The following is an 11,771-nucleotide window of genomic DNA, read 5'->3' as shown; positions in this document are numbered from 1 at the left end:
GATACGGCACTCTATGCAACAACGAAACGGTCCCGGAATCAGCCTAAAAAGGTGCAGTCTCCGCACGCGGTTGCAAAGCGTTGCGCGAATGACGAGGCTATGTACCAAAAAGTATCGTTACACTGTGCATACCTTCGCCATTTCTGCCACTGTATATAACATACCCTCTCGTTATTATATACCGCGCCGTATCAATGCACTTTTATTTTTGCCAAAAACTAATAATAATAAGACACAGCCTTCTTGTTCATGACGTCGCAAAAAGTAACGTCAAAATGGCACAAAGTTATTGTAAACTATACTGTATTTACGTATGTATTATATGAAAATAAAGCTCCTTACGGACATATGATAATCATTTTATAAAAACATATACCTTATTAAAGAACTTTGAGGGATATCTTTTAATTTGAACACGCGGCCAAATTTGGCCCCAAACGCACTGAGTCCTTTACTTACAAGGGAATATATCCTGTTAACATTAACATTTTTGTCATAGAAATGTTTAGTCATATATTCCATTATAATTCAAGTTCAAGGCCACACTCGCATTCACTGCAGATTTACTTCTATTATGGCAGCCAAACGTTTTAATCAAAAGGAAAATTCTTCTTTCAACTATAATCTAGCTGGACATGTCAATACCGGTGATGTTCATACAGTCGATTGGTTCATTGGATATTGTTTAACGTCCCTCTTGAGAATATCTTACTCATATGGAGACGTCACCATTGCCAGTGAAGGGCTGCAAATGTTATGCCTATGCTCGGTACTTATGGCCTTTGAGCAGGAAGGGATCTTTATCGTGCCACACTTGCTGTGAGACGGTGTCTCGGTCTCATGCGAAGGACCGCCCCATTTTGTCGCCTCTTACGACAAACAAGGGGTACTGAGGACCTATTTTAAGCCGGATCCCCACGGGATAATATAGTCGAAAATGAGAACCCTAATCTATGAATTGATGACAGATTTTCATCTCTATTATGAGTTCTGTTGGATATGTCTAGACAATGGACTATATACGTAAAAGAAAAACTTGAAACTTTGTAAGAATGAATAAACGTATAAGAGGAATATAAAAATCCCGTATTAGACACATTAAAACAAAAGTACATACCATTTATCCTACTGTGTAGTAGACCTGGTTCCAACTGACAAAGCAACATTGCCTTTGTTTGTAAAGCTTGCTATTATAATCATTTCTAAATGAAGTTGATTTTAATTTTACATTTGGTAATTCAACTTACATGTACATGTTTATTACAAATTCACTTTCAAAAGACCAAATTCTTCAAAGTTGCACCTCAAATTTATGTGCCTAGAAGGAGTAAGCATTCCCGTTGACCGGTCATACTCGCCGTGAGTAGTTCGTAGTCACAGTTAGTTTGTAAAGAAAGGCCTAACAATTGGTTTGAAATACGTCAGACAGCTTTTTTGCCGATGACAGGTTGTATTGTAAACTAGATCGTTATAACGACCATATAATTTGCGAAATGCTGTCTTATATGTTGCGCAGATTTCTTTACTTAAACTAATGACGAGTACGTTTATAGAAATTAGAAACAATACGCAAGCACTAATAAGCAGTCCAGACAATGTAAATATTGGATTCATCCCTGAATTCCTTGCTACAAATTCTTACAGGAAGTAGAAGTTCATTGTGGGTAATGAAGTAATTAGGAAATGGTTAACTCATTTGATTCAGTTATAGCTATTCATTGTGTTAAATTGTTCAGCAGAATCAAACTAGTGTGCTACATATCTGTATGAGTAAAACACGTTTTATTGACCGGTCGACAGGGGATGCTTACTTCTCCTAGGCACCTGATCCCACCTCTGGTGAGCCCAGGAGTCCGTGTTTGCCCAACTATCTATTTTGTATTGCTTGTGGGAATTATGAGATTGATCACTGTTCGTTATCTTCATCTTTCATTGAGGGTAACCCTATGACTGTGTGAAAGTTAACAAAGTTTTGAACATTTACTTAACCTTTATACCTAGATGCAAGCTTCCATTTCACGAGAATGATACATTTGCTGTACAGTCGGAGACACATCTAGAGATTATCAATAAAACAATACCAAGAAACCCCGATGGTACCTTCTCAAAGTGTTCCATACTGATTAATGGTACAGAGACGAAGTGTTCCGAATGGGTGTACGACCAATCACAATTCAAGCGGACTGTAACGTCAGACGTGAGTTATTTTGTTTATAAACATGCAATTAAGAAAGTGAGATTTGTACTTCCTTTGGTACTTTGGAATTGCAAATCATTTAACCGTATTAAGATTGATTGATTGATTGTTTTACGTCCCGTCGAGAATGTTTTACTCTAATAGAGACGTCACCAGCTGAAGGTAAAATATCACAAATGTAGACCTACGTTTATCACACCAGGTCGTAGCAGTGAGGATTCTTTATCGTGTTAACGCCTGTCACTACACTGAACCTCTGTTGTTTTTAAGGTCATATCCGAAACACACGTAATTTTAATTTTCAAAAACCGAGCGTTTGGCGAAAGAGTAATCACTATTTTAACGTCTTAGATTTGACGCGACCATGGCACGAATGGGCCTCGAACTCACAACCTCCCTGTTACACAGTGAAGCTAGCATAACGGGCTTAACCATATGAAATGCAAAGATAACGACCAGTGATCGATCTCATAACTAATATATATTTCTATTTTGTTTTGCTTATCCGAGTTATGAAATTGATTACTGTTGATCACTGTTCGTTATCTTCACCTTTCAACTAGAAATAGAGTACATATAATAATATGTATAATGCAAGGTGAAGATAACGAACAGTGATCAATCTCATAACACTTATAAGCAATGCAAAATAGATAGTTGGGCAAAAACGGACCCCGGACACACCAGAGGTGTGATCAGGTGCCTAGGAGGAGTAAGCATCCCCTGTTGACCGGTCACACCCGCCGTGAGCCCTATATCCTGATCAGGTAATCGGAGATATCCGCAGTCAAAATCAGTGTGCCAAGAACGGCTTAACAATCGGTATGAAACACGTCAGACAGCATTTGACCCAATGCGAGGTTGTATTGATGAACTAGATCGTTATAACGACCATAGAATTTGCGAAATGCTGACTTCAATCGAAACTGTTGAAACCCCTGTACCATCAACTTGTTTATCAGTAGCTTACCTTGATTTAAAAACTGACTATACGCAGAACAAGCTCTTGCACATCGAATCAGTTAAGATATATAAACACCATATGTAGGTGATAATGGAATATTGCTACATAAATATGGTAAGTTGACGATGGAGAAACTGAAATCATCCCGTTTGTCATACAGTTGAGTTGTCAGTTTGTCGTTAATGTCTACTTTCAATAAAATATCTAATAATGAAGCAGAAGTGGACGACTCTGTGGTGTCCTTTATTTCGAGCTCACAGGGATATATCAAATCGACATATGAATGTCAGGTATTATTTGTGATAGACAAATCGTCATCGATATATCTAAATGTCGAATTGAAGGCGACAGCGAGATATTTTTTCTTCTCGCGTTGAAGTTTTTGGATAAAGTCTGCTTCATATGAATATAGAAACAGGTCAGCTAACAATGGAGCACAATTTGTGCCCATGGGAATTCCAACAGACAATACTAAATCAAATTAATCATAATTAGATAGGTAGATGGACCTTTAGATATATAGAGGGATAGAAAATTATATAGACACTAGTATTGACAAGATTATACTTTTCTATTTTGAATGTTATACAAATATATATGTAAAAGGTGAAGATAACGAACAGTTATCATTCTCAAACTCCTATAAAGACTACCACAAAAAGTAATTCATAACGTATAAACATATTGCACGAAGCTGCTTATTTTAATGAGGTGTCAGACAATCATGACAAATAGATAGATAAAGAAACACAAAAATAGATTAGACACCAAGACAACATCTTGCAAAATTCGGTGCAATCGTCATATATCAAATATGTGTCTAATTGATTAGCACTTGTTTCCTTTTTTGATTTCAGTATTTTTTTTCTTTACAGTTTAACTTGGTGTGTGACAATCTTTACCTCAGATCCCACGTTAAGATCGCGTATATGGTGGGATTTCTCATGGCGTCTGTGATATCGCAATTAGCTGATGTGTATGTTATGCAAAGAGAAAAAAACCAACATGTTTTGCAATATCAATTTTTTGCAATATGAATTGAAAGTTTTGCCATTTTAAGATAAACGAATGTAAACCAATGTGATGGTACACGTATCCTTTAAGAATCAAATTATTTTTATTCATGTAAATCGACATTTCATATCATCGCCACGTCGATCATTTGTTCAAATCATTAGATACGTGGACTACCTCATGCAATATAATTTCTTTTTAATCAGAGTGGGGAGGCGATTCATGGTAAGAATGGTGTGTACACTCCAGATAGGAATTGTTTTTGCTATTCCGTTTTCCTCTACCTTGCCAATGTTTGCAACGTTGCGGTTTTTCGAAGGAATGTTTTCCTTGGCATTCTTCCAGGTCTATTATACTACAGGTGGGTGGGTATGCCAAGTATGTGGATTTACGTCAACAGTTCAGCTGACTTTTTATGTCACATGAGTCCCTCTGGTAGCCTGTTAATATATGTGTTTCTCGTCGACCGTCGTTCATAAACTTTTCAATTTTTCAAACTCTTCTCCAGAAACATTGAACCGATTTCAACCAAACTTGCCAAATCATTATTGGGTGAAAGAGATTCAAGTTTGTTCAAAGCAATATCAATGCCCCCTTCGAAAGGGAGATAATGAAGAAAAGACAGAAAATAGGATGCAGTTATTTAGAAATCTCAAGAACTACTGAGTCAGAAACGTTGAATTTTACAACAAAGTCTGATGGGAATAAATTGTGCTCCATTATTAGTTGACCTGATTTTATACTATAACGAGGCAGAATCGTAAGAAAAGAATTCTGACTGTGACGTTCAACTCGACATTAAGATACAAGTATATCGACGACGTTTCATCAATAAATGATACTCATAATCCTTAACATATCGATTCGATATATCCCAGTGAGCTCGAAATAAAAGACACCACATGCTTTTTGTTAACTTGAATTGATCCTTTGCCACTCCACCAATTTGCAAGGACTTCTCCGCACACTGGGATATCTAAACTGTTGCTCATGGACCCTTAGTCCATCTTTAAGTCTGTTGATTTGTCCTTCAGTTTTTCCCACTGTTGGGGAGTGTGGCATATTAAATATTAGATTTGCAGTTCATATAGGTATTGGATTTTCCAGACATTAAATTCATGGAATCCGAGTCAGTTTCTCGTAGAATATTTGACATTTATGAAGCTTGGTTGTCTGGCGTCGGTTGTTAATAATTTTTAAAGATTATTCAAAATACAATGGGACATTTGTATATTATCATTGTTTTTCGCCCAGAAATGTAAGAATTCTAAATAAGGTAACCAATTCTCAGTTTCAGTTTTCACGTATGAGTAAGTATACGCCAAATATTTTTGCTAAAGTATTTAAGGTAGCTTCACCCTCGTGTGACGTACAAATATTAATGGTTGAATGTGGAAAACCTGTATTAATTTTCACTCAGTATAGTTTAATTTGATTAATAACCAAAGAAAATGTATATGTTGCCACCTTTTTCAAGATGTCAGACATTCGAAAACAGAAGTATAGATCAACAGAAGAAAATCGCACATTTTTGTAAAATAGAATAAGAAAAGTAGATATAAATTTGTTTAAATGACAAAGGTTTAGAAAAACTGCTAATTCATGAATATCTATAAATTATTTGTGGATATTGGGGAAATCAATGTATAATAGACAACCAGTAGAGGAAATACCAGCATAGGAGTTAATACCCTTGACAAGATTTCTTTTTATTTTAGATAATTCATTATCTTTGGAAAATATAAACGTTTTCACTACCAATAGTGTACCAGATTTTTTATTCTATCCAGTGAATAAAATTCTTCTGAAAGATATATTTCTATCATGTGCAAATTTTGATTTCAAAAAGATGTTTGCAAAAAAACTGTACCATCACATGGGGATCATTCTATCGTAAATGGGTTTTCTCTAAGAACCCTATGGTCAAGATAAGGGGCTTACGACGGGTGTGACTGGACGACAGGGGATGATGGATATACCAGAGGTGGGATCAGGTGCCTAGGAGCAGTAAGCACCCCTGTCAATTGCTTTTTAGCTTATTACAAACCTAATTACTAAAATGTTTATGAGAAAGCCTTATTTTCATGTTAATCTAATTCCGTACATGTTTGGGTTGAATGTTCTTAAATTCACTATTTTGAAAATGATAATGGTAATCATGAGCAATACGGGCAATTCGTGTTTTGAATTTGAATTAGTATTCAGCAAATGAAAAGCATGTATATGAATATTATTTATTGTAGTGGGGATAATGAATAAGTACCTTTCTCTTTTTCTCTGTCTCTGTTTGTCTCTCTCTCTCTCTCTTTCTCCCTCTCTCTCTCTCTCTCTCTCTCTCTCTCTCTCTCTCATTGCCTTATTTTTGTATAGTGATATTTTCATTCATCTAGAGTATCTTAAACAATTCCCCAACAAAATCTTTTGATTGTGGAATACTTGCGTTAGACCGATGTTTTACATCCTTTGATAAAGACACTAATTTTTCCTGTGTGTAATTTGCTTAGGTGTAGAGGTAGAGCGTTTGCCCCGCATACAGAAGGTCGGGGTTCGAATCCTGGTCGCGATAGACCCTTGTCGTTAAAGGAGGTAGTGACAGTTTCATCGCCAAACACTCGGCATTAGATGTGAATGTCACGAGTCCGCGGAGATGACCTTTAAAACGGATTTCCCGTATTACAGTAGGTGTGGCAATTTTGATTTTGAAAATCGGCCAAAATTATCTTTTCTTTTACTTCAAGGATTTTATGCAAGTTAAAGTCCAACTTCTCCTTACGGCTGCCCCAAGTGCCTGCATTGACATTCGTTTAGGATATCAATCTGTATTTTGCATATATTTATTTATTCTGCAGTTTTTTGTTTTCAAAAATCGTTATCGTAGGGGCCTGGATAATACAATGACTTATATATAACTTGTATATTGCAGACGGATTCCAAGAGTATTTCGCCGCAATAGAACTAGTTTTAGTCCGCTTATCCGGGTATTTGAAATTCAAGAGTGTTTCACGTCTTGGAAAAAACTGGAAACATATCGGGTCCACGCGTTACACTGTTTGTTATATTCTTCTTTCACACAAGTAGACATAGCAGATGAGCTGTTTAGAAAAAAAAAATATATAATAACCGATTACCCAGTAACACTTTATTTCATCCTAACTTATTGCGACAATTACAATCATAAATGTTAAGATGTTCAAAATCACAGGCTATGAAACAAAATGATATGATCGATTTTCCTCCACGCATGGACTAAACTTTTATTTGACTATCAACAACTGTAGGTTTCCATGTATATATTGCAAGAAGACTCCAGCTCAATGCGTTTGTTTTATGTGTATTTTAATGGTGCTTGTTCATGAATGTGACATCTGCTTCGTACTTAAATATTTTACTGAACATAGATGTTGACAGCAAACTAACAACTCAACTTTATGACAAACGGGATGAGTTCAGTTTCTCCATCGTCAACTTCCCCTATTTATGTAGCAATATTCCATTATCCCCTGCATATGATGTTAATGTTTCTCGACTGATACAATATGCAAGAGCTTGTTCTGCATATGATGAATTTTTTAATCGAAGTAGGATACTGACAAACACATTAATTTTACAGGAATATCAACAGTTGTTTATGGGCAAAATTATGCAAATTATATAGTCGATATAATGATCTAGTTTGCCAATACAACCTGTCACTGGGTGGAATGTTGTCTGACGTTTTTCATGTCAATTGATAGACCGTTCTTTGCATACTGATTATGCCTACAGGAGTAACTTTGAAAACTTATGGATGCACTGCCTAAGTTCATTCGACTCTCAAGGTATCAAGAAACCAGCTGACTTCACCAGGATGAATAATGGCTACGCCTTTACCAGATTCTGAGCATCATCTTCCCCTTTGATCATGTCTTTAATAGTACAGTCATATTTCCCATTTTATTTCTAGCTTAAAACCCTGTTTACTATTTTCACTCGCTAATTTGATGAACGTCATACTGGTTTACAGGACTGTGTACTAGTCAACGTTGTCGGTGTTTTACATGCATCCTATATTACTTTGACCATTAACTGACAAAGCCGAAACTCTTTGATTCCATGTAAGGTGAAGATAACGAACAGTGATCAATCTCATAACTCCTACAAGCAATACAAAATAGATAGTTGGGCAAACACGGACCCCTGGACACACCAGAGGTGGGATCAGGTGCCCAGGAGGAGTAAGCATCCCCTTTTGACTGGTCACACCCGCCGTGAGCCCCATATCCTGATCAGGTAAACGGAGTTATCCGCAGTCAAAATCGGTGTGCCAAGAACATAATATTCTATTTGACCCTTCTATCCTAGATATTAACAGTACTGTGATATTAACAGTAAACCTCTGACTCATGAGTCGATCCACAGTATTGGGATATTAACAGTATTAAGATATCTGATGATTATTTGCCTTTCTAAGCTGCTACAGTAAACCTCTGACTTATGAGTCGATTCACAGTATTGGGATATTATCAGTATTGGGATATCTAATGATTATTTGACTTTCTTAGCTGCTACAGTAAACCTCTGACTCATGAGTCGATCCATATTGTTTACTATGAAAAGGTAATTAATCTCATAACACCTATAAAAGATACAAATTTAAGAGTGGGACAAACTCGGTACCTCTTGATATACCATGGGATCAGATGTCTAGGAGGAGTAAGCATTCCCTGTCGACCGATCAGACCCGTCATGTGTCCCATATCTTGATTAGGTAAACGGAATAACCCGTAGTAAAAATCAATGTGCAAGGAACAGCCTAACAATTGCTATGAAACTCGTCAGACAATATTTGACCACATGACAGGTTGTATTGGTAAATTACATCGTTATAACGATCACAGAATCTGCAAAATAATGACTATTAAACAAGAAACCCCTGCACCATCACCTTAAATGGCAGTAGCCTGTCTCTATTTTAAAAAATCATACACAGAACAAACCCTTCTGTATCAAATCAGTGCAGATAATAAAAACCATATTCAGGTGAGAATATAATATTGCTACATAAATATGGGACGCTGACGATGGAAAAATAAAAGTTATCCTGTTTGTCATCAAGTTGCCTTCTTAGTTTGCCGTTAATATGTATGTTCAATAGCATATCCAAGCGTGAAGCAGATGTGGAAGAAAGGGTGTTTTATTTTATTTTGAGTTCACGAGAGTATATCGAATCGACATATGGATTAATATTATCACCGTCAATAAATAAAATGTCGTTAATAAATCTTAATTTCAAATGAAGGTCACAGCAAGTTGTGTTTTCTTCTTTTGTAGAGACTTTTGGATTTTTTTCGTTGTTCTTTTTACTAATTTATTGATGAAATATCTGTATTTCTTTTATCTTTTGTTTGTATCCTTCTTAGTGGACAGTAACGAGAGAATCTCACCGAATACTACTTCATTTTTGCACTGATTACTAAAATTAGTTAACTCGTCTTACCTGAGATCAATAAAGTCTCGCATTACTACTTCGTGCATCATAGATCAGTTCATTGGACGAATATGGCGTGTCTTAATTCGCTCTCTAGTATACTTTAATAAGCTATAGACGAAAACAATTAACATGTAAATTTTCAGTGTAGAAACATTTGTAGTAATCTCATATAAACTTTTCGGTAATCCTGATAAAGGCGCTGGTCGTCCGGAAAATTTGACAATCTAATTCTTTGTGTCGTTAGTCATTTTAGGGCTTTTTATAATTTTTGACGTTGACCCTTTATATACTTTGTGGATCCAACACTTTGCTGTTAGAACTTATTACTTATATATCATATTATTGGATACCCATAAATATAGTGAATCTTCTTCGCTTTATGTCAGATACATACATTTGTTCACTTGGGTGTTCATTTAAGAGTGCATCGCAATGTTTGTGCTATACATAAATAACAGTTCGTTATCTTCACCTTTCATATTTCAACCTTGTTACCGGTCTTCTTCAGGCTTTTTAGTTGTATCATAGCAGCGTAATGCAAGGCTACATACGCAATAATACTACGACGTCACAATGACTATAAAGGAAACATAACAGTTGCTTTGTGCGCGAGAGATATTTGAAATCATCACGGCACTGTTATTTCTAAAGTACTATTAATGAAAGATGAAGATAACGAACAGTGATCAATCTCATACTTCTTATAAGCAATACAAAATAGATAGTTGGGCAAACACGGACCACTGGACACACCAGAGTTGGGATCAGGTGCCTAGGATGAGTAAGCATCCCCTGTCGACCGCTCACATCCGCCGTGCGCCCTATATCCCGATCAGGTAAACGGAACTATGCGTAGTCAAAATCAGTGTGCCAAGAACGGCCTAACAATTGGTATGAAACACGTCAGACAGTATTTGACCCAATGACAGGTTCTATTGACGAACTAGATAATTTCATTATTAGTCTCTTAACTTTCCCCAAATGTTTTAATCTTGTGATTTGTTGCTATGATAATTAAACACGATTAAAGACCGGTAACACTGAAATATTTCAAGAATGTGTTTAGAATTGTTTTCAAATTATACTCCGATAAAAGAGAATATAAATAAAGAAATGTTGTAACAGGCATTTTCTGCGGTTATCCATTTTAGCGGCATTTAAAGGGAAAATTACAATGGCAAAATATATGTATATATATATATGTATATATATATATATATATATATATATATATATATATATATATATGGATAATGTATAATTCAAACAGAAATGCATTTTGTTACCTTTACGATATCAAATTGCAAATACTTCTATTGCAGAAAATTGCATATATTTCTATCGCAGAAAATTCTCGTTACACGTAAATTCAATAATACGGATGTATATTTAATTGCTATGATAAAATTTAGAAATTCATTTCAAAATTAAGGATTATCTACTTCATGCATAGCTCTGATCCTTAGACGAATTTGACTAAAGTCTTTGGCACTCTCTTTTTCTTTTTAGTTCTTACAAGTTTATTGTTATTTCGGATTTACACTATTTCAGCTTGAGTATCACTGAAGAGACATTATTTGTCGAAATGCGCATCTGGTGCATCAACATCGGCACCGTATAAGTTTTACATGTAGAGAGGTATATAGATAAATACGTATAAAAACTTTCTTTTCTTGATTACAGTTTTAGAATTAGTCGGCTCTAAGGAAAGAATCATTACAGTCACCCTACCAGATGTGTTCTGGTCTCTTGGCCAATTTCTAATGATCCTGTTGGTGTATTTTGAGAGGGATTGGTTCTACGTGATGCTGTTTCTTGCGCTACCTACCGTCTATAACCTGATATTTTGGATGTGAGAAGTTATCTATATAAGCATGTAATTTCTAATACATCTTCATTAAACGTTAACCACCCTTAATTATGTGTGAAATGGTTCATGAAAAGGGTAAAAATAGTAAGCAGTGAATAATCTCACAAATCTATAAGGACTACAAAATTGAGAATGGAACAAAAGAGGACCATTGAAAACACCAGATGTGATCAGCTGCCTAAGATCATCGAAGAGTGATCATCTTCTGTTGACTGGTCACACTCATCGTGACCTTGTGTTTTGATGGGGTAAACAT

The 11,771-nt window shown here is 35.7% G+C and overlaps 1 protein-coding gene across 1 annotated transcript in view; it reads left to right on the top strand.

Annotated features, from left to right (window-relative positions):
* Positions 1 to 11,771, top strand: part of LOC130051021 (organic cation transporter protein-like) — a 32,573-nt gene that overhangs the window by 6,011 nt on the left and 14,791 nt on the right. The window contains exons 2-5 of the mRNA XM_056152158.1: positions 2,002 to 2,197; positions 4,037 to 4,137; positions 4,382 to 4,536; positions 11,329 to 11,497. Of these exons, the coding sequence (XP_056008133.1) occupies positions 2,002 to 2,197; positions 4,037 to 4,137; positions 4,382 to 4,536; positions 11,329 to 11,497 (621 nt within the window). The remainder of the gene's footprint in view (positions 1 to 2,001; positions 2,198 to 4,036; positions 4,138 to 4,381; positions 4,537 to 11,328; positions 11,498 to 11,771) is intronic.

The sequence above is a fragment of the Ostrea edulis genome, chromosome 10 (genome assembly GCF_947568905.1).
Source record: "Ostrea edulis chromosome 10, xbOstEdul1.1, whole genome shotgun sequence".
Taxonomy (NCBI): domain Eukaryota; kingdom Metazoa; phylum Mollusca; class Bivalvia; order Ostreida; family Ostreidae; genus Ostrea; species Ostrea edulis.
The sequence above is the reverse complement of the archived record's forward strand: the minus strand, read 5'-3'. Positions and strand labels throughout refer to the sequence as shown.